The following is a 24115-nucleotide window of genomic DNA, read 5'->3' as shown; positions in this document are numbered from 1 at the left end:
GGTTTATTAAGGGGAATGCTTTTCTCCCTTAATACATTGTAACCATGACAGTAAGTGCAAAAGCACTTCTAGTAGTTGAACATAAATCTTTGATCTGACCTTTTAAGTCATACAAAGAAAATTTATCCTTTTAAAAAGTGTATGAAATACTCATTTTGCATATGACATTATTTCCCCATGGATATAACTCTTTATATAACTGTGTATCTCAATGCATACTATGTTTTCAGATTGCCACCCTCCTTTCCACTGCTCCCTTACTTTAGTTTTAGGGTTTTATCCCTTAGCACCCCATTGAGTAAATTGAAATTACTACACTGTCAAAATACAGTAACTACTATACCATTTGGACACTTTTGGCAATGAGTAAGTGTTCTCATTTGAGAGCTGCTCTGTAAGAAACAGTTTACTGAAGTGGAACTACAGTATGCCAAATAGTTGATTTCTTTTGGACTTAACTGAAACTAGGTTTCTGCTTTTAATATTTCCTAACAGCAAGGTGCTATTCTATGTAACATGACTTATTTACATAGTTACCACAAAATATTTGGTATTTCATGCAGTAATGACATTATTTCATTGAAAACAGTAATTTCAGTACTGCGGTATTTCAACATTTTTGTTTGGCTACATTTTTACTTTGAGCTTTTAAAAGTTGAAAATTCATGATTGGGATATGGTTCATCTTGATTTTTCTGAAATTAATCTATTAACATTGTAGGTCTTATAAAATACTACAACTCTCTACATTTAGGTAAAGTAGATACTCTATCTGACTTATGTTCATATGATGTAGATTGCCTTGTATATTCACATGGTAGGATCTAAAGAAAGAATATTTAATTGAATTTCAAGTTTTTATATAGAATTCTTACTGACTACACTTCATATATTTCTTGTATTATTTTAGTCTTAGATCCATAGAGTTCACAATCTGAATTTATTACAATTAGAGACTTCTCTATTAAGTATATAATGCCTGAAACATAGTAAGCACCCAATAAATGTTAATTACTATTTTTAAAATGTTATGATATAATTTGGTATATTTCATCATATTGATGGAACATATTCTCTGAATATTTCTTTTTTATTTTGAAGACATTAATTTATTGACTTTTGGTGTCCAGCAATGTGATAGAAATCCAGGGCCATTCTAATTCCTGATCATTCGCGTATAACCTGTTTTAATGCTTTGGAATCTTCTAGGATTCTCTTTTGTTCCAAATGTTCTGAAATTTAGTGTTGTTATGTCTTGGTATGAGTCATTTTCAATTCCAGTGTGCTGGGACCTTAGTGGACTCTTTCTAACTGGAAATTTCAGTACATGTATTTCTTCTACTTTTTAAATTCCTTTTCTGTTCCGTTTTTTCTTTTGGCTGACTTTATTATGTATATTTTAACTGATTTTCTTTTGGCTAACTCTTTTATATGGATTTTAACTGATCCTTTACTCTATTGCCCTCTAATTTTCTTAGAATTTCTCTCCTATTTTCCATCTATATATTTGCTTGTGTTTGTTATGTGTGCAAGCCTGAATTTTATTCTTTGATACTTCAGGGCAGTAAGTATGGTTTCTACTTATTGTATATGAACTCTTGGACAGAGGAGAATGCCCTGTGAGGAGCTCACAGAAGCATGGGTCTCACCCTACTTCAGTACCTTCCAGTTGCTGCCTATTGTTGGGTCATTCTTCAGTCCTTTGATAGGTTTTGTTTTTTAGTTTTTGGTTCGAAGTTTATAATTGTTACCGCCAGGGGGGTTAGTCTGATACAGCTTACTTCGCCATTATCTGAACTGGAACTACCTCAGTGTTAATTCTTAATTACATTTTTCTTTGCAAGAAAATTCGATTAAATGCATGATTACCATCCATTGTGCTCTTTGGTTCTTCTCAAGTATCAATAGATAGTAATTTTTATAGGCAGTTTTCTTATTAAGTGATTATTTACCTTAAAAAGCCTTGAAAAATGTTTAAATGTTTTTTAGACCAGTACTTGGTTTTTATTCTGTCTCTAGGTAAGGAAGGCAATAAATCAAAGTAAATATTAACTATCTGTATAAATATTTTGGATAGAAATTTACTTCCTAGAGAGCTACTGTTAAATTACAATAAATAAAGTTTTATAGAATTCTTAGTACTTTTTTTTTTTTTTAAGTAGGTTCCACACCCAATGTGGAACCCAATGCGGGGCTTGAACTTACAACCCTGAAATCAAGACCTGAGCTGAGAGCAAGAGTCAGTTGCTTAACTGATTGAGCCACCCTTAGTAAATAATTTTGAATGAAAAATATATGGTGGAAGAATTTTTAATCCTTAGTTTAAAAAGGCAATTATTAAGCTTTAAAAAATTTTTTAGAAGTAATTTCATAAACCATATAGAAAAATGAGCATATATTATCTTTGATTTCATATTTTATAATTTTATTTAAGTTGAGGATTTAATGATACTTGGTACTTCTATGATTTTTTTAAGGATCACTAGTTTTGAGTTTATTAGTTTATGATAATTGATTTTAAGTTTATGATAATTGATTTAGAGTTGCAGTTAACACAGTAAGTTTTTAGGAAAATATTTTGTTTCCAAAAAGTTTCTAATGTCAATATAATGACTTTTAACCAGTCATGCTGTTTCTTCAAAAAACTATAATTCACTCCTTTAGGGGCAGGATAAGAGAAGTTTCTGAATTTTTTTTTTTTTATTTTTTGTTTCTGAAATTTTTAAATGACAAAGGGCCAGAATTTTATAATCAGAAAACAAAAAAACAAAAACAAAAACAAAAACAAAAACAAGATCCTACTGTTTTAATTTTCCTGGAGAATGTTATGAGAGACCTGAACAATTGTTACTTAACATGATAAACTGGTTTAAAGTCAGAAGTAAATGATTCATACCATTTCATACTATGTTTTATTAACAATTATGTTTCCTAATTATCCCGTAGTGTGATATTTTTTTTTTTTCCGTAGTGTGATATTTTATCGTAACTTTTGTCCAGTGTTTGCTTGTTTACTATTTCTATGGGGCCTTAGAAGCTAAGCAACAGAGTGATCCTAGCCCCATTGACATTTTTCTCTGTCATAGCCACTCTGGAATGCCACTGTGTTAAAGTAATCAACCATTTTTAAAAGACAAATCAAATTCAAACTGACTTAAGAGAGTGGAGTTTTTTGTGTCATTAAGTTCTTTTTTTCTGTTGTAATTTATTTACAAAATCCTTCATGATCAGTGCTTAGGATTTTGTTCACAAATCTTCTATAGTTTAAGTAATTATTTTAAATACAGTGGTTATGATTGCGTATGCAAGACCCCAACTGAAAATAAAGGTCAGTATTGGGATTCTAAAATAGAGATTTTCTAAGGTTCCCATGCACCATAAAATTCTTTTGATATGACCAAGGTATTAAAAATACGACTGAATAGACAGTTGCAATTGTATTTCTACCTGCAGATTATTTGGTAGTCTTATCAGCCACAGTGGAAGGAGCCTGATTTTAAAAATGCAATGAGAGGGATCCCTGGGTGGCACAGCGGTTTAGCGCCTGCCTTTGGCCCAGGGTGCGATCCTGGAGACCCGGGATCGAATCCCATGTCAGGCTCCCGGTGCATGGAGCCTGCTTCTCCCTCTGCCTGTGTCTCTGCCTCTCTCTCTCTCTCTGTGACTATCATAAATAAATAAAAATTAAAAAAAAATTATCCTATAAAAAAAATGCAATGAGAAACTTAACCAAAATATATAAAAATAACTCTTGGTTAAATGAAGAAACATAATGATCTTTAATGGAGGAATGACACTGTTAATTCATGTTGGAAATAAGTTAATTCCTTTTAAAATAATTTGAAAGAATGTAATTCAAAACAAAGTTCCTAGTATTTCTTAGTTGCTTTTTTTGTTTTTGTCAAATTCAGTTAGAATTCTTGGGATGAAATGTGCTTGGCGAAACTAGACAACACAATATTGAAAAAGGAATTATGAGATGGAATTTATAATCTTTAGTAATAAAGCATATTATAAAGCTGTAATAATTAAAAGAGCATCATAGTACTAGTAAAAGAATAACGAATGATGGTACTAAATAGGAAACTCAAGAATATACTTAAGTATGCATAAATATGTAGTTTCTAATAATGGTGGCATTTTATATCAGTAGGGAGAGAATGGATCACTGAGTAAAGGGTGAGGAAACATTGCTCATGTATTTGGAGAAGTAAAAATGAAAATGTGGCTAAATGATTATTTTCTTTGATTTGCAAAGACTTAAAAGGAAACTATTTTTATTTTATTTTTTAAAGATTTTATTTTTAAATAATCTCTACGCCTGATATGGGGTCAAATCTACAACTCCGATATCAGGAATTGTATGTTCCATGGATTGAGCCAGCCAGGCACCCCAACAGAACTGTTTTTAGATTTAACTACATTAAAATGTAAATGCTTTATATGTAGTATTGCCAAATCAGAAAAATATTTGCAACATTTATGACCAAGTATTCATTCACTCAGTTAAAAAACATATTTTGAATCTCCGCTATAAGCATGAGGAAGGGAAACAATAACCATTTGTAAATAAAATGAATTAAGATGATTACAAGCTATGAAAATTATAAAAAATTATTTCTTAGTACCTATACTATTGACATTTCTTTGTAGGACTACTTGGAGGATTCTGGAATGTTTATATCATAGTTAAGGTAGTCAAAGGCAGTGTCTCTAGAGGTAACATTGAACAGAGACTTGAGTAAAATACCAGAGGAAGCCATGTGCAATTCAGGGAGAACATTCTAGAAGAATATGCAGACTCTATTAGTTTCCTGTTATGACTGTGACAAAGTACCACAAACTTAGTGGTTTTCTTCTTTCAGCATCAAGAGGCTGCCAGCCTTCCTTGGGCTTTGTCCACATCATTCCAATCTCTTGTTTTCATCATCGCACTGCCTTTGCTCAGTCTGATCTCCTGCTTCCCCTTATAAGGACCCTATGATTACATTGGGCCACCTGGTTAATGCATGATAACAGCCCCATCTCAGGATCCTTGATTTAATCACATCTTCAAAGTCCCTTTTGCCATATAAAGTGGTATTCACAGATTCTGGGAATTAGGATGTGGGCCTCACTGGGGATCAATTATTTATCCTACCACAGACCCTGATATACTGTATTTTTAGTTGCTACCACAACAGATAACCAGAAGTTTAGTAGCTCTAAACAACATAAATTCAATGTTCCATGTTTCTGTAGGTCAGAAGGACAACACAGGGGCACCTGGGTGGCTCATTCAATTAAGGGTCCAATTTCAGCTCAGGTCATGACCTCGAGGTAGTGGGATCAAGCCCTGCATTGGGCTCCAAGCTCAGCACAGAGCCTGCTTGAGATTCTCTCTCCCTCTCCCTCTCCCTCTTCCTTCCCTCTTCCCCTCTCCTGCCACCTGCTTGCGGGCTCTGTAACTAAACTAACTAACTAAATACTTTTTTAAAAAGTCCACCATAGTAGTCTCACCTAGCTAAAATCAGTATGTCAGCAGGACTGTATTCCTTTCTGGAAGCTCTGCAGAAAAAACCCTTTCCTTGTCTTTTTCCAGCTTCTAGAAACCACTCACATCTTGGTTCATGGTCTCCTCCTTTCAGAGCCAGCAGTTTTGAATCTTTCTGTGCTTCTCTTCAAATTCCATGTCCTTCTAACTGTTACTAAGGACTTATGTGAATAGATTGGGCTCACTCAGATAATCCACAACAATCTCTTCATCTCAAGGTCTGTATCCTTAACACATCTGCAAAGCCCCTTTTTCACAGAGGAAGCAACCTATTCACCAGTTATAGAACTTGTGAGGGAGCCACGATTACTTTTGGAGGAAGCTGCCTGTTACATATGGGAATAATTGACTTATTCAAGTATATAAAGAAAGCAGTTGGCTAGCGATAGCAAGGGTAGGGGGAATGGTGAGAGATGCAATTAGAGAGAGTCATGGGCCAGATTATAAAAAGCGTTTTCATCCACTGAAGTATTTAAAGAAAAAATGGGTTGTAATAAAATGAGGAAACAGTTCGATGCTCTTCTAAAGAAATTTCTGGGATGATAAGTTATGTATCTTTGCGGTCTGATATAGCAACTACTAGCCACATCTCTGTATTGAGTGCTAAAATGTGACTTTTGTTATTGAGGAGCTCAGTTTTTAATTTTAGTTCATTTAAACTTAAATAGCCCGTGTGTGGCTGTTGTGCGCAAGATTGCGAATCCGAGAAACCACCAAGGAGCCTACACCGATGCAAACACACGAGGGTTTATTTACAAGCTCGAGCTTGGGTCCAAGTATACTCCATGCAGCAGAGCAGAGGCTTGGACCCTGAAGTGGGTTACAGCTGGGTTTTTTATGGGCTGGTCTAGGGGATCTTCAGAAGGAATGGAGGAATTTTTTCCATTCCAATATGAGGGAAAGGGTTGGAGGAGTTTCTTAAGATCTGATACGAGATTCTCTGCTGAGGGCATTCTGAGCTTTATTGTCTTTCTGATATGGGATTCCCTGCCTAGGACATTCTGCAGTTTTTCCTGTAAAGTTCAGCTCTTATTCCTAGGGACCTAAGATGGCTGTACTTGTGCTAATGCTAAACTTGAGGTGGAATGGCCTTAATTTTTCTTGGCCTCCACATGGCTAGTAACTTTTGGAAGCAGGACAGATAGGACATTTATTTTTTGAGAAATTTTTGCTGTGACTGAAGCAGAAAAATGAATACTAGCTAGAATTAGATATGACATTAAGGAGATTGTGTTTTATTTTGCTTTTGTTTTTAGACTGGAATATTGAAGCATATTTGTATTAATTATGTATTGTGGGGTAACAAGTTACCAAAATCTTGGCAGCTTGAAACCCTGCACATTTATTTTCTGGCTTTCCATGGGTCAGAAATCCAGGCATGGCTTTGCTAGGACTCCTGTGAAAGCTGTTTTGGCTAGAGCTGCAGTCTTATCTCAAGGTGAAAGATCTGTTTTTAAGGTCATGGGGTTGCTGGCACAGTTCAGTTCCTTGTAGCCTGTTGTACTGAGGGCCTCAGTTTCCTGCTGGCTGTTAATTTTATGTGTTAAGTTGGATGGGCTAAAAGTGCCTAGGTACGTACGTGGTCAAACATTATTCTGGATATTTCTGTGAGGAAGTTTTTGGATGAAATTAATATTAAAATCAGTGGATTTTGCATAAAGCAGAATACCCTCCAAATAAGGGAGGACCTCAGTCAGTCAGTTGAAAGCCTGAACAGCACAAGACTGTTCTCCCCAGAACAAGAGGGAAGTCTGCCAAGAGATTTCATTGATTCTTCCTAGATTCCCAGCCTGCTGGTCCACTCAGCGGATTTTGGATTTGCCAACCTTCATGATCACGTCTGCCAATTCCTTACAATAAGTCTCTTTCTATATGTATAAACATCTTATTGTTTCAGTGTCTTTAGAGAACCCATCTAATACACTGGCTGTTGGTCAGAGGCCTCCTGTGGTTTTAAAATGATGATTTGTCAGAGATCACTCTTGGTTCTTTGCTGCATGGGCTTCTCCAATGTGGCTACTAGTGTCATAAAAGCCAGCAAGGAGAGAATCTGTTAGCAAGATGGATATTATCATCTTACATAACTTAATCACTGAAATGGTATGTGTCACCTTTGCTGTATTCTGTTGATTAGAAACAAGTCACAGGCCTCCCTGCACTCAAGGGAAGGGGATTACACAGGGTATGCGTCCCAACAGGTTGAGATAATCGGGGGCAGTCTTAGAGGAAATGCTATGTAGTATTTAAGCAGTCCTTTTCCTGCCTATAACCTTCCAATGGCTTTTTGTTATAATTGGAATAAATCTTCAGCTTCTTACTGTAGCCTACAAAGTCCTGTGTGATTTAGTCTCCTGCTTTTTCCATCTCATCTCCTGTGTTCTCCCCCTAAGTTTTTTTCTTTTTAAAGATTTACTTATTTGTTTATTTATGATAGATCCAGAGAGAGAGAGAGAGAGGCAGAGACACAGGAGGAGGGATAAGCAGGCTCCATGCCAGGAGCCTGACATGGGACTCGATCCCGGGACTCCAGGATGGCTCCCTGGACCAAAGGCAGGTGCTAAACTGCTGAGCCACCCAGGGAATCCTCCCCCTAAGTTTTTGCAAGATCTTTTCCCCTCCCCTATCCAAAGATATGCTGCCCTCTAATCACAATCTTACCTATTTTTTTTCTTCATTGATTCTACAACTGTGTGAAACTATAATCATTGTGTACCATCAACTCTTTCCATGAAAAGTTCCAAGAGAGCACACACATTGTTTTCCTTTCTCACAGCAGTGTCCCCAATGCCTAGTACAGAGTACATACAAAAAAAGTCTGATAAATGAATGAATGAATGTATTCTGTGTTTCACCATGTAAGAATGGTGATACCAACTTTTGAGTCTCCAAAAACTTAATTTCTAATAGTCTACTGTTGACCAGAAGTCTTACCAATAATGTAAACCATTGATTAACACTGTTTATACAGTATTTATATACTGTATTCTTAACAATAACATAAGCTAGAGGAAAGAAAATGTTACTAAGAAAATCATAAGGAAGAAAAAAATACCTTTATAGGACTGTACTGTAAAAAATCTGCATGTAAGTAGACCTGTGCAGCTCAAACTTGTATTGCTCAGGGGTCACCTGTACAATACAAATAATAAGCTCTACTGTAGATTATGGAGTTTAAGTACTAGTAGCTAAACAATATTTATCTCATTTGTTGTAGCAAATGTAGCATATCCATGCAGATGTTAATATTAGGGGCACCTGCGGGGGGTGGGGTGTGTATGGGAACTGTCCCCATTCTATTCTGTAAAACCAAAAGTTGCTGTAAAAGATTAAGTTAATTTAAGAAAATAAAAAAAATGGGGATACTATTGTGTAATATGTAGCCCCTATCCCTTTGCAGCTTTTAGCATACTACAGAAATAAAAGTAAATACTGTAATGTTATGATAGCTATCCATGCTCACTCACTATACCATCCAAGTATAACTGAATGAATGGTGAATGTCTCAGTGGAAAATGCAGGGAAGGGTTAGTTTAGTGTGTATGTATGTATGTATTTATTTATTTATTTGAGAGAGAGAGAGAGAGAGAGGCAGAGAGAGGCAGAGACACAGGCAGAGGGAGAAGCAGGCTCCATGCCAGGAGCCTGACCCGGGACTCGATCCTGGGACTCCAGGATTGCGCCCTGGACCAAAGGCAGGCGCCAAACTGCTGAGCCACCCAGGGATCCCCAGGGTTAGTTTAGTATTGAAGAGGATGGACAGTGAATTCTATTTTGGTATTTAAAGTTTGAGACTTGTGTAGGTCATCTTGCTGGCACCATTCCAAAAATGAGTTAAATGTGTATATAAGTCGAGAGTTCAAGAGAGGCCTCACTTACAGATATACGTTGGGCAGTTTTCAGTTTATCTGTAATAGTGGAACTTGTTATTGTGGATAACTCTATAACTATAGAGGAAAAAAGAAAAGTAGGTCAAGAGACCATACCAAGAAATATTACCATTTAGCATCTAAGTGGAGGACAGAGAAGCATACTGCACAGATATGATTAGATAAGTATTATCAGATTTAGAAGAATATTGGGGAATCCAAGGCAATATTTATCAGCACCTAATACCAAAACTAAAGTAACAGGCAAATAATAGGCAACTCCTGTCCTCTATCTGCTCTCCCCAATCCAGTTACTATAAACAACCTTCCAGTTGATTCTAAATCCATGTATAATATAATTTGTCATCATTAACTTTAACTCCTAATTAAGCTAAGATAAATCTAGATTTTACTGTATTTCTCATAAACCAGAAAACTCATCATCTATTTTAAGATAGTAGTGGAGTGACCATTTACAGTCATTCAATGTAAAAGTAACTTCTGAGACTCCCTTACCAACTAGGCTTTTGGGTGTTTTGTTGTGAAGGATTCTCTGACTTCCACCAATGATTTTTGCAATTATGAAGATCAAAATAAGAATTCTTAGATGATACTTAATATGTTAAAACATATAACTTAGCCTTAAAGTCCTAATAATTTTGTAGCACTGTAATTTGAGATCAGTGTATTTTTTACTTTTAGATTATTGTGTTTTGACTTTAAGAACCTACAGGATCTAAAATATACAGAGCCTTGTTTGATCATACAATCATCTGGAGATATTTAAACATTTTTTAGTGAGCTGTAAGAAATTTGTGCAAGAAAATAGTTGGAAAGGTGAGATTAGTAGTCTCACAGTATATATAGCTCTCTTATCTTTTTTAGAAGGACTTATCAGTATTCTTTTCTAAGTTCTAGATAGCTTAGACTGGTTATCAACCTAGACATATCACTGCTTTAGGAGGTACATTTGTAATGTTATTCATTTAAATATGAAATAAAAATTTCAACAGGACACTAAACCAAGGAGTTCATGATACAAATCTTAGTAAAAATATATTTGATACAAAATATGAGCAGGTGATAATTAACGTAAGTAGGCCTAAATAATATGGCTTAGTCTGTTTTTTTATTATAAAACTTAACTGATTTCCTATATTTCTGAATTCTGTAAGTGTGTTTTATAATAGCTATGCATATGCAACTATGTATTTGTCTAAAATAGACAACATTCTGTATTACAAACTATAATGGGCAGGCTTTACTTTTTTAGTGTATACATATCTAGATAAAGTTTTGTCTGATAGGAATAAATTAAAAACATACACTGAGAAAAATGAGTTCCTATCTGACCATCATTTGCCTAGTAATAACATCAAGGTATCTTTATTCCTCCTTTTCCTTTAGCTTTACATTTTGGTTCCCAGGACAGTAGCAAAGATTTATTCTGCAAGCTTATTTTGACTACTCTGATAATATATCAAAACTCAAATTATTTAAATGATGTGTTTTAAGCAGAATATCAACTCATACTGTGATAACTCTCCTTCCCCCAGAAACAGAAGGACCACAAACAATCTCCCAGGAACTGATTAGTAGTTGTTATTCATGGTGTTTATTTTGTGTACTTTACTAGTACTATATATTCTCTTTCATTTCGTCACTCTAAAGAACCTGAAAACTGAGTATATAACTTCATAACATTCTTTTAAAAAATCTATGTAGGTTTTATTAAACATATAGATTATCACAGTATTGTGCTATTATGTAGTAGTTTTTAACAAACACTTTTTGTTTCAATTATATTATTCAATAAAATAAAACTTTGTTTTATTCTTAAACTACTTAAAATATTTCTTAATTTGTGTCTACAGCATCACTATCCCATTTTTTTTAAAGTAGGCTCTGCACCCAATGTAGCGCTTGAACTCACAATCCTGAGGTCAAGACCTGAGCTGAGTTCAGAAGTTGGACACTTAACTGACTGAGCCACCCAGGTGCCTCATTGTCCCACGTTTTTATTTGCCTACCCCATTATAGTCATATTCCTTTATTAATAAAGACCATTCCAATAAAAAAATTGAAGTCCTTATTGAGTGCTTAATATATGTCTAGGGCTGTGCAAGACACGGTGGAGGCAGTGGAAGAAATATAAGATAGGGCCTCTGATCCTAAAGAGCTAGAAAAGATGACAGGGGGAAAAATTGTGAGACAAACTCTGAAGTGTTAAGAATAGAGAGGTCAGCGTAGGCAAAAGTAGTTATGGAGAACTTGACCTGGGCTTTGAAGTGGTAGGTAAGGAGGTATGGCATTTAACCTTGGATTTAAGAATTGACAGATATCCAGACAGATATCTGGAATAAACAATGCACTGGCTAAAGAAAATGGATAAGTTTTCTGAAATTGAGAATTTTTAATGCAGATCGGATTTTTAAGATGTTATTACTTGCTTGTTTTGCTATCTAAAATTATGACTTAGAACCGACTAGTACACCCTACTGTACTAGATTATCAACATTTAAAAAATTGATTGTTTTCAACTTTTTTACACAGAAAAATAAAGATGTGGCCTAAAAGTCTTAGATTATAGACTGAATGGAGTGCTTAGTATAGGTCTATGTACCAATTCTCCACGAGATCTTGAGAACTGACTAGAAAAAGAAACGTTTTTGACCATGCCCATAAGGAGAGACATACTTTCGGGATGCCTTTTATTTGTGGTTTCTGATTCTGGTTTACCATTTGAAATCCTTATTTTATATTGTAGATTATTTTGAAATTATAGGATTAATAATTAAAGAAAAGCTATGCTAATAGCATTCTGTATCAAACAAAAGCTGGAGTAGAGGTTTTTTAAGCCAACCCAGCCATACAATGTAGCTTTTGTGCAAATTTGCTTGCTTTAAAAATAATACTTCTTAACGTTTCCACTTTTTATAAGTGGGCTAGTATAAAGATCAGCTGGATATAGGAGCACCTGAGTGGCTCAGTTGGTTAAATGTCAGGCTCTTGATTTTGGCTTAGATCATGATCTAAGAGTCATGAGATTGAGCCCCACCATCAGGCTCTGCCCTGAGGTGTGGAGCCTGCTTAAGATTCTCTCTCTCTCCTTCTGCCCTTCCCTACTACTAAATCATCTCCCCAACTCTTGGTTCTCATGCTTGTTCTCTCTCTTTAAGAAAAAAAAAAAAATTGAGGCACCTCAGTGGCTCAGTCTGTTGACTGTCTGGCTCTTGATTCAGCTTAGGTCATGATCTCAGGGTCCTGGCTTTAAGTGCCCCCACAACCACCAGCATTGGGCTCCATACTCAGCATGGAGTCATGGAGTCTGCTTGTCCCTCTCCCTCTGCTCCTCCCCCTGCTCGTGCGCTCGCTCGCTCTCTATCTTTCTCTCTCTCAAATAAATAAAATCTTTAAAAAATTTAGCTTGATATAGAGTTAAAGTGCAGAAATACTTTTTGCTTCTTATTTAATTATATCTGATAGAAGGCCCTGATTAAAGCTCAGTGCATATGTCCCCTTACATCTTCAATGATACAGAAAGACTGGAAAAGCAGCAGTGAAAGTAGAAGGGAGCTTTGTGCCTTGGCTCTAAACGGTGTGTATTACAGGAAGTATGGTCCAGCAGAATTACTCTTCATTTATTCCAAAATTTTTCTAAGAAGTGAGTTGAATATTTCAAGTAAATTTCTTTTCTTGGATTGAATTTCTAGATGCTTCTTGTATATTTTCATTGTTTAGAATAACATGTTCACACCCATTAAAGGACCAAAATGTAGTGAATTTAATTCGAAAATAGAAACAGAAAATAGTTGTGTATTCCTAAGAAGAAATAACATTTTAAGTTTATTCTACAGTGCATAAGCAAGAAAAGATTTAAGAATTTTCTTTTAGAATTTGAATATATGTTTGAATGATATTTTGAAAGAAATTGTTTATTAGTGATTTAGAATTGGTCCCTTCTTTGTTTGCCATGTAAGATAGAAGAGTAGGCAGCTGGATTTATTCTTATCTGTGCATTTGTATTTTACCATTACTTTATTCAGGATCAAAATGTGGCATAATGTGGCCATTATCCATTTGGCATTGTTAAAACTTTCATATAATGAAATACTTGTTCCTTTCTAAAAATGTCTTGGTCAAAGCTGCCTGACCCTTGTGATAATGAGAATATACAGAATCATTTTGGGGGTTTATGTTTTACTGATAGAGTTACCTATTATATAACAATAAGCTTAATTTTTCTTCTTTATATCAACTCAAGAAAATTATGTTCTTTGTATTCTATTAGTGATCTTTGCCTTTTGTGTGTGTGTATATGCGTGTTTGTTTACATTAAGAGAAACTTCAGAAGGTGAATGTTTAAATTCTTTTTTCCTCAAATGTACTTTCAATTAGCATAGTACGATTTTGACTGTATTCCTTCAGTACTGTAGGTAAATACTCTGAATCTCTGTTTACTTAATTAATAAGTGGATATAGTAGTTTCATTTTGGTGATGATTAGATGAGTTATATGTGTTTTATGCTCTAGTTAAATTTCAACTGCAAGACATGATAACTCTATAATCATCATTTTTAAAATTGTATTTAGTTATAATAATTGTAATAGTAAGGATAATTATAATTAAGATTAAGTCACTATATTTTATTATCTCTATTTATTAATGAGTTGAGTAGAACCTATGTCCCCTTCTAAATTCCCTGACTATAATGAAACTGTATTATACTATTTTATTTTAAAGTGCCTTCTAGTAGAGGATATGTTTTTGCAAATCTTAGGTTTATGAAGAAGTACACAAACTTGACATTAGATGTTATTATTTGTAATTTATTGGGTTTTGATACAGAAGTAATTACTGAGTGGTACCACCAGGTTTATCAGTTTCCAAAATCCTGCATTACTCTTAACTATTGCCAAAATTTTGCTCTTTATTCAGAAATAGATTATCACTTATTCTATCACCACTATTAACAGAAAGTACAGTTAAAAATCTTCATGTATAATTCCTTTTCTTACTCTGAGTAGTGACCTAAATTAAGTTGTAGTGAACAAATGATAGTGTGCTTATATGGTGTGTTTAGTTTTCTTCTCTGCTAGGAGGTGGGAGAGTGACTTACCACTTACACAAATTATTCTTGGGTTCTATGTTGATTTACATGATAAACTTTCAGTAAGAAGGTAGAAAGTTATCCAGTTTTTTTTCACTTTATTTATATCTGATAAATGCATTGTATTTATATCTTGTACTTTTCCCCCCCTCAGAAGAAATTATGTATGTTTAAAACTGGACCACTCGATTTTGATATTCTCCCAAAACTAATAATGTTTTCCTTTTGTTCTAGTTCAGACTTGGTTCCTTCAATCTAGAGAAAGTTGCAAATCCAGGTGAGGTCATTAGAAAACTTATTTGTGATTGCCTGGACACCATCACAGAAAACCAAGCCAAAAATGAGCACCTGCAGAAGGAAAATGAAAGGCTTCTGAGAGATTGGAATGATGTTCAAGGGCGGTATGTGCTAATGTTCTTATACTATACAAACATTAAGCTCTCCTTATATTGCTATAGATTTACTTATTTTGTAAGTTTATAATATATGTGTACTAGCACATATTTAACATAAAATCTTTACCTAATATGATTAAATTAAAATATTGACCATTATTGTACATTATTGGAGTCTGTTAAAACTTTTAAGCTATTAGTATTTGGTAGCACCAGCAAACTAATGAACAATAAAAAATAATCAATGAGAATCAAAATGAGAATGAGAATAAAAAACCACTAATATTAGTAAAAATTTAGGAAGTTGATATTTATAAGATTTAATTTATCTCAAGTTATAGGACAAACAATGAATAAAAAAGAGACATGAAATGTAAATATGCCAGTTGATTACCTATATGGAATTTTTATGTAAATGGTAACCATTTCAGGTGCTGTGTGCTTTGGCTCCTGATATAGACTTAGTTTGCTCACTGAATAAATAAATGCTACCAGCATTTTAAAAAGATGATATAATTATGATTACTAGATAAGGCATTTAGAAACCTTTCTTTTGCCTCTTATTTTTAAAATGATGAAGAAAAGTAAAAATAATAAAATGATGAAGAAAGTCATTTCACTTCTTATTATGCATTTTTTCAACTGTATCATGATCTGGGCCAGTATTTTATATTATTCTGTTATGGAAAAGATGTTTGAAGAAAATAAATGTTGTGACATTTATATGTCTTCAGAGACATAAAACATCATATGCATGTGTTTGTATGTATATGCATGGCAACATCTGAAAGAGTTAAATCGAATGTATATAATAATATTATTATATTCAGTATTTCCAATAGATTCAAACCAGTAGCTCTAGAACATAATAACAATTTTTCCAATTTAGGGGTTTTTTTTAGGACAATCCTTCAGATTGTTTTATATGGACATTGGTAAGTAAGTGTCAGAGTATATGAAAAATGTGAAGGGTTTATCATTCTCAATGTATATCTGTGAAAAGGGCTTTGACTAGAAGAAATTAGGTTTCTATATATCCAATTATTTTATTAATGTAAGACATGTAAACTTAACACCTAAAACTTGACTATTAGCTCTCAGTTATTAGATTAAGAAAGTATCTTGTTCTCTTTTATCTTTGAATTAATATTTATCTCCAATTATATAAAAATGAGACCAAATCACAACTGTGTAAATAAATATTAGGAAACCATATGGAGAAATGAGTTAATTTTTCTCTTCCTCTTTCTCCTTAAAATCATGTTAGTGTGAATCAATATCAGATATCTGTGCTAGAAAGCATGGTATTGGGTTTTTATCTGTTGTTTGGATATGCTTTTTTTATATACGAAATAAGTCAAATTAAAGCAGGCATACTGTGGTCGTGATAAGCCATTATATTTAAAACTCAAAATACCCTCAGAATGATGGGAAATTTGATCCACAAATTGCCCACAAAAATGCAGACTGGGTACTTGGTACTTGAACAAATTGCTTTAAAATGTCTGCCAGAGGTTGAAAGAGGTGTTATCTCATCAGTATTCAGCACCACTGCCATAGACTGGAAAGCAGCAGGGAACAAAGATGAAATGGTGGAGACAAATGCACCCCGTGCTGTAAGACAGTGACAGAGGGGTGTGTATAATAGATAGTGCTCAGTAGCTTGATTTGAACTGTCCAGAAATTGCTTTTACATTATTGCAGCAAAACGTTTCCTGTTTAATCAAAAGCACAACCATATCTCTCATCACTAGTCTTATTATGCTCCAGCTATTCTTTTTTGTAAATACAGGGTCACGTATTTTCTTCAGGGTTTGAAGATCTGTGCCATTGCGGTAGCCTCCAAAACAGGAAAATGAGCCTGCTCCAGAGAAATCTATGCTCTTGATTGTATTCCAGATGTTAGATTAGTAGCTTTATCTCTTTTCCAAATTTCCCAAATGGTTTTCTTTCCTATCAGAGGAGAAGGTGGCCATTTTAAGGAGCTGTAATATTTCTTGGTCATGGCCAAGCAGTACTTATATGTTCCTTTTCTAGAGCTTTAGTAGAGTAGAAAATGAGCCAAGGGTTATATCTCCACCTTCTATATGGCACTAGTACTATTCAAGAGTTTTTGGAGAAATTAGAAACAGGATATGAACATACTGAGTTAGGTAACTAAATTAGAGTGGTGACCATCATGTTAGAACTGGCCACAGTTCAGTTTTCTGGACAGCCTTTGATACTCTTATATCAGTGTACACCTATGCTCCCCAGTCATTTCTTCTCCATCATTGTTTCAGACTGTGTATGCATTTGGGGGGGTGGTGGAGGGAAGCAGCACAAAATAGATGATGAGAATTCCCTTAGAAACTGTGGTAGCTAGGTCCTAAATAAATTTAATACACAATGTGACATTATATGAACACAAAGCAGTCATATACACATGTGCTTGCACTATGGTAATGTTAATGATATGTTAAGAGGAGAAATGTGAGTTACCAAAAAAAGGAATAGTATGCCAGTTTTTGCAAAATGTATCTTCAGATAGAAATATCTAGAGGAAAAAAAATGTTAATAGTATATATCTGAAATTGTGGGTTAAATTTCTTTTTTGACTTTGGGGGATATTTTTGTATGTATTTTGTTATTTAAATATGTATAATTATAATCAGAACCAACGCTAAAGCTATTTTCATATAGGATGACAGTAAAGAATAAATGAAGTTTGAATAAGGAATGAGGATTTACAATATGAGTAAAAAATGAGCCTTAGTAACTAAATGCAGACTTTTAACATATTTGCTGTTATTTTTTATTAACTAGTAATTGTGGTCTTAGCTCTATTTTGAACAAGTGACATTACTGGATCATTTTAATTTTGTATAGTTTAGGTAAAGCAGGAAACATTAGAAATATTGTATGTGAATCCGTAAGTTATTAGCTATATTTATTTTTATTTATTTATTTTTAGCTATATCTATTTTACTTGTTTTTCCTATTTAATTTCAAATACAACTCTCAAGTTCCATATTACTAAACACGTCTTTTTTTCTTTGCATTCAGACATCAAGTTAGAAACTCTCCAGCTTTATTCTGAGTTATAGTTATTAAACCTATAATTGGAGGCAATTCTCGGCAGATTGAAATGGGTTGACACTCATGGAATCAATAGAATAGAAGAGACCTTGAAAGCTCTTTTACTTCATCTCTCTGCCTTCAAGCTAGGATCACATTATATCCAGATGAATTCAGTCTGATTTTTAAAGACCTCAGGAGATAACTTCAACTCCCCTTGGTAGCCCATTACAGTGTTTAAGAACAGTCACAGTCAGAAAATTCTTCCTTCCATCTCTTGGTAATCGGAGTCCTTCATGGTATAGTTGAAGGCCATTTCCTCTTGTTCTCTCGTCAGAGAGGATGAGGAACAGCTGTTTACCATCTTCTTCAGTACTTAAAGGCTTATTAAATCTCATTACCACCGCTTTCTTTTCCAGTTCTTTTTAGCATTCTTTGTCCTCTGAACTCTATTCACATTTTCTTTTGCTGTGTACATCCCTGACCTGGATATAAATTTGGCTAGAGTTGATTGTAAATATGAGGATTACTGCACTATTTCTAAGTACCACATGTTCACATTTACATATCTGCTGTTTTATTTTGGGTTATCTTTTAATCTGTTTTATTTTGGATTATATTTTTGCATGAAATTGCCTTGTTTCTGCTCTTATTTTTGTTATTTTTTAATGTTATTCTTAGAATCTTTATTTTCCTGTATAGAAATATTTTATTTTGAATATTCAGTATTTTCCTTATTTAGTCTTTATCCTTTTGATTTTTTTAATTACTATTCTTTTGTCATAGATTTTAGATATGTCAGTCCTAGAGTACTAATTAACCTTAATATTATTGTTCTGTTGTCCTAGTCACTATTGAAAGGATGAAACATGATTAGCCCTTTCCTGTTCAATGTTATTTGTGTTTTCATCAGGCTTGAGTTTTGCCTTGGAGAGGATTCTTGGACTAGTTGTGGTCTAATCTAGTTGTATGTGAGTTCTCCTTTAATATCACTGACTTAGCAGTGAATCCCATATCTTTCCTTCACTAAATGGCCTCATCTTCTAATACCTGTCTAGTTCTTTCAGTGAAAAGTTGACAGAAGGCAAGTAATGTGGAAGGTCTAGTAACATCATAATGCTGTAAGAGAGGACTGGCATTAAAAATGAGATGGGAAGGATGCTATGTACTTCTTAGTTACTAAATGTTTAAGAGAAGAATAGTGTTCTCCAAATTGTTGATAAGTTCATAATTGAGAATAAATTTTGTACTCTTCACAATAATACTCTGTGCCAGCCAACCCCCGCTCCCTAGCTTTGTCTATAAAGTGTTATCCAGTTTGATAATTGGAAGTTTGGTTGAAAGAAAATCTTAAAGGTTTGCTAAAACCAAGCACGGTTAAGTCATAGGTTGACAGTTATTCTGTTGTTTGTTCTTCTATCACAGACATGTTACCTTCGACAGTGTAGCTGTGATTAACTGTATTCTTTTTTTTTTTTGATTAACTATATTCTTTAGACAAATTATATAATATTGTATTTTGATATTTTCATTTTTGTCCATGTGTTGTATCAAATGTTAATTTTAATAAAGGTTTTGAAATGTGCTTGTTAGTTAAGTGCACATAATCTTTCAATTAATAATTATTGAAGTTATTTAATGGAAATTAAAATACATTTAAATCAGGTAAGTAACTAATTGGTTACTGTTCCTAAAATTTTATATAATATCCAAAATTTTTGTTGTACATTTTTATAATTGGTTTTTTACTTTGCCTTTGAATAAAGCATCTTATAGTATACTCATGTATATTCTATTCAGCTTTTAAAATTTTTGTTACTATGTTACATTAGAAAATAGTACAAGAAGATGAGATACAATGTTTATATAACATTTCACATCTGATATAAAAATGCAGTGAGTGATATGTCCCTGCCTAAAATAAGCCATTGATATTGGCAGCCCCTCTTCAACTTTGGCTCTGCTTTATTTCCTCATACTTTTTGGTGTACTTCTTTCTCAAAGACATTTTCTTTTTTTTTTTTTTTTTTTTTTTTTTTTTTTTTTTCGTTTTTTTTTTTTTTTTTTATTGGTGTTCAATTTACTAACATACAGAATAACACCCAGTGCCCGTCACCCATTCACTCCCACCCCCCGCCCTCCTCCCCTTCTACCACCCCTAGTTCGTTTCCCAGAGTTAGCAGTCTTTACGTTCTGTCTCCCTTTCTGATATTTCCCACACATTTCTTCATTTTCTTGATGAAAGGAGTACTGTTATATTAATATTTACCACAGTTTTTTTTTTTCAGAAGCTGAAGGAGATGAAAAATTTTGCTCTTACAATGGTAAATAGCTGTCAAAGGAATGAAAAATATATTCAGAATCACTGATTCTCCATTACCTTATAAGATGTCCATATTAACACAATTAATTTTTCTAATAGCTACTCCACACCTGTCAAATGCCAAACGCTGTCTTAGGCAGTAAAGATAAAGCAGTCAATAAAACACATCTGCTCTCCGCATTTATAGAGTTCACAGCCTGGCAGTGATTCTACTATAAGGGTATTGTAATTGCTCCCAGAAAATATACTGTTTTTTGTTCCTTTTCATTCCATAAGAGGCCCTAATTCTTTGTATCTCTAGATAGAAAGGTTGTTGAAAGCACAGGGACATATATATCAAAGGTATCAAATTTTGACATTTTTGTTTATAATTTTTCAGTGAAAAATTATATATTTAAACATATCTACATAAATACATATATAATGAAAATACTAGAATACCTGTGTAGAACAACAGAAGTATAAAAAGACTACGTTTAAAAGAATACATGAAATAATTTATCTTTGAATTGTTAAAATACAGATTTATTTATGGTTTGTGTGTGTGTGTGTGTGTGTGTGTATATATATATGTATATATATATATATATGTATATATATATATATATATATCTTTTTGGGCATTATTTTCCAATATTGATCCTTACCTCACTACGTAAATTACTAACATTGATAAACAATAAATTCTAATTGTTTAATTATCTGTGTAAAACTTTAAATCAATGGAAACCTGTAAAAGTGACTTTTAATTATATTTTCCTTGAAAAGTTTTCTTGAAATAATTTTCAGTATTGGATTGAATAATATTAATACTAAGAAAAACTGGATGATTCATTTATTTGTTTATTTACATTTTAGATTTGAAAAATGTGTGAGTGCTAAGGAAGCTATGGAGACTGATCTTTATCAACGCTTTATTCTGGTGCTGAATGAGAAGAAAGCGAAGATTAGAAGCTTGCATAAATTGTTAAATGAAGTTCAAGAACTAGAAAAGAACATTGAGCATGAAAGGTATTTTGAGTTGTCTGTTTTGAGATGGCAGATACATAAGTTTAAAGGGAATTTTCCCCCAAACTTAATGAAAGTTAGATGCCAGCTTTTTAGTAACATGAGATCATTTGCCAGTCTGAAGTTGAATGCTCTGGCTGTTGGATGCCCTGGGCTGGAGAATTCTCAGCATGATCTCTCTATGTCTAGCTACTGTCATAACTACACTTGAATCCTAAAACTGGAGTATGGTTTATCTAAAGTATTATTTATGTAATTCTTAGACATCATTAAAAGTAACAAAAACTGGGCAGCCTGGATGGCTCAGTGGTTTTGCGCCACTTTCAGCCCAGGTTGTGATCCTGAAGACCCGGGATCGAGTTCCACGTCAGGCTTCCTGCATGGAGCCTGCTTCTCCCTCTGCCTGTGTCTCTGCCTCTCTCTCTCTCTCTGTGTGTGTCTCTCATGAATAAATAAATAAAAATTAAAAAAAAAAACTTTTATCTTCTGCTAAGCTGCAGGATTGGCACATTTGTAATCTTGGTGTCTGAGTAGTGGTTAATTTTAGAATCAAGTGGCTCTGGGAGTGGATATGTAATTGATTTTTAAGGAAAAATCACAGGTTACTTACACCTTGTATGGTTTGGACAATTATAATTGTTAGAGTCTGATTTTTATTTTATTATTTTATTTATTATTTATCCACTTAATTATTATAGTGGATACAAGTTTGGATCTTGTGTCCTGAGTCTGAGAGAACACACAGGCTTATGAAAGGCATCATCTGAAGAATATAATATTTGATGTCAGATAGTCCTAGTTCAAGTGCTGTCTGGCACTTGATATCTGTTAGTATATGACTTTGGGCAGATAAGTCTATGTTAGTATATGTCTTTTGGGCAAGTAAGAGTTCTTTAAACTCTCTGTGCCTTACTTGGTATCTTCATAATAAGATGAAAGTTACCTCTCTGAGAATTTGGGGCCAATCAAAAGCAGGGCAAAACTATTGTAGATCAGTAAAATACTGAACACATTGTGATCCATAGAAAATAATTTGGAAGCATAGTATTTTTATAGATGAATAATATGATAAGAAACTGATTTAACAGTTAATTACAGTGAGCACTAAACCACATTTAAATTAGGTAGAAGAGAAACTTATTCTTAAGAGAGTTAACATACAGTCTTTAAAGTGCTTTCATCTTAATTATATATATTTCAATATATGTTTGTTTAACTACAGTATTTTTCCAGGGATATTTTTTATTATTACTTACTGGTAAATTTGATCCCTAGCCCAGGGTGAACCAATAATTCATAATTCAACCTTTTCTGTTTCTAGGGAAACCACAGCGTGTTCTGAAATGACAGCTGACAGAGATGCAATCTATGATGAAAGCACTGATGAGGAAAAAGAAAAACTGCCTAATCCCTCTGTGTCGGCTCCAGGTAATAGAAATACATTCATCACCTTTGTTGAATATCTCACTTGGGCTTATTATTGTAAAGATAATAAACCGTAATGAAAAATGTTATGAAAAAAGTCTTCTACAAAATTCTTTAGGGTTTTTAGTCTAAAACCTAGAGTATTTAATGTTAAAATTAATATTTATTATAAAATGCAGCAACTCATAAAACAAGCAAGTATGCGTACAAACATACACACCCAGGAGTACTATTCCTTATTAAAGAAGGGTGCATAATGAATAGGGAAGATATGTGTTCGTGATAGTTATCTTCAGCTAAAAGCTGGCTGCCTTTAACATGTAGATCTTACCTAGCTAGAGCTCTATGGGTGGGTAAGGTGATCCAGAATGCTTCAGATTGTCTTGAGGTTGAGCCTTCTTTCATTATTCAGAAAAGGAGTTTCAATAAGGGGAGATGGGCTAGAGGGGAAGAGAAGGGGCAATGGCAGTTTAAGTTAAAAGTACCTGAGCCTTACTCAGTCTCTCAGATCTAAATCCATGGATTATTTGTCTAAAGTCTTACAGATATCCTAGAGGCAGTAGCCCCTGAACTCATTTGACACTTACATGGTTCTGGAAGAAGCCCAGTATTCTCAAAATAAGTGTTCAATTCATTTATTTAGCAAATATCTTCAGAGTGTCTCTTATGTACCAGAAACTGTTCTATGTTGGAGGAAGCAAAACACAAATATTTTTGCTTTCATGGAGTTTATAAGTTCTAGTCAGGGAAACAGACAATAACAAGATGAATAAATTGAATATAAACTATATTAGACAGTGATAAATGCTGAAGAGAAAAATAAACCAGGGAAGGACAATAGAAAATGTCAGGGTGGAAATAGGATAAAGGTTGTAATTTTAGCCAGGGCACCAGAAAAGGCCTTGGTGAGAAGGTAACAAGTCTATCTGTGGGGTGAGCATGCCAGGCAGAAAAAAGCAGTTAGTATGAAGGCTCTGATGTAGGAGCTTTCATCAACTTTTTCTTGATGTGTTTAAGCAATAGCATGGAGGGAAGTATGGGTAAAGTAGGATGATGAAGATAGAGATAATGGAGATATGAGGTCAGAGAGAGGCCAGATCCTGTGTAGGGCCTTATAGGCTATTGTAAGGATTTCAGTGAGGGTTTGCTATCAATTACATTGGAAACTGTTGGAGGGTTTCAAACATCAAGTGATGTGATCTGACTTACAATTTTAGCAGGATTACTCTGACTGTAGCATTGAGAATAGAGTATACATAATGTGGTAAGTACAGAAGATAGAACTGTGGAAAGCTGGTTCAACAATGAGTGAAGGATGTGAGTGGCTTAGGCCAGAGTGATAGCAGTGAAGATGATAAACAATGAGCAGATTCTGGATATATCCAGAGGCAGCGTAT

General features: G+C 33.9%; 1 protein-coding gene across 17 annotated transcripts in view; it reads left to right on the top strand.

The window, feature by feature from the left end:
* Positions 1 to 24115, top strand: part of XRCC4 (X-ray repair cross complementing 4) — a 251689-nt gene that overhangs the window by 81651 nt on the left and 145923 nt on the right. For all 17 annotated transcript variants that reach the window (XR_012015024.1, XR_012015029.1, XR_012015025.1 and 14 more), the window contains 3 exons: positions 14745 to 14911; positions 21144 to 21296; positions 22615 to 22721. Coding sequence is in view for 13 of the 17 variants with exons in the window: in XM_072793103.1 (XP_072649204.1) it covers positions 14745 to 14911; positions 21144 to 21296; positions 22615 to 22721 (427 nt within the window). In the remaining 4 variants the exon portion in view is untranslated. The remainder of the gene's footprint in view (positions 1 to 14744; positions 14912 to 21143; positions 21297 to 22614; positions 22722 to 24115) is intronic.

The sequence above is a fragment of the Canis lupus genome, chromosome 2, assembly GCF_048164855.1.
Source record: "Canis lupus baileyi chromosome 2, mCanLup2.hap1, whole genome shotgun sequence".
NCBI lineage: Eukaryota > Metazoa > Chordata > Mammalia > Carnivora > Canidae > Canis > Canis lupus.
The sequence above is the reverse complement of the archived record's forward strand: the minus strand, read 5'-3'. Positions and strand labels throughout refer to the sequence as shown.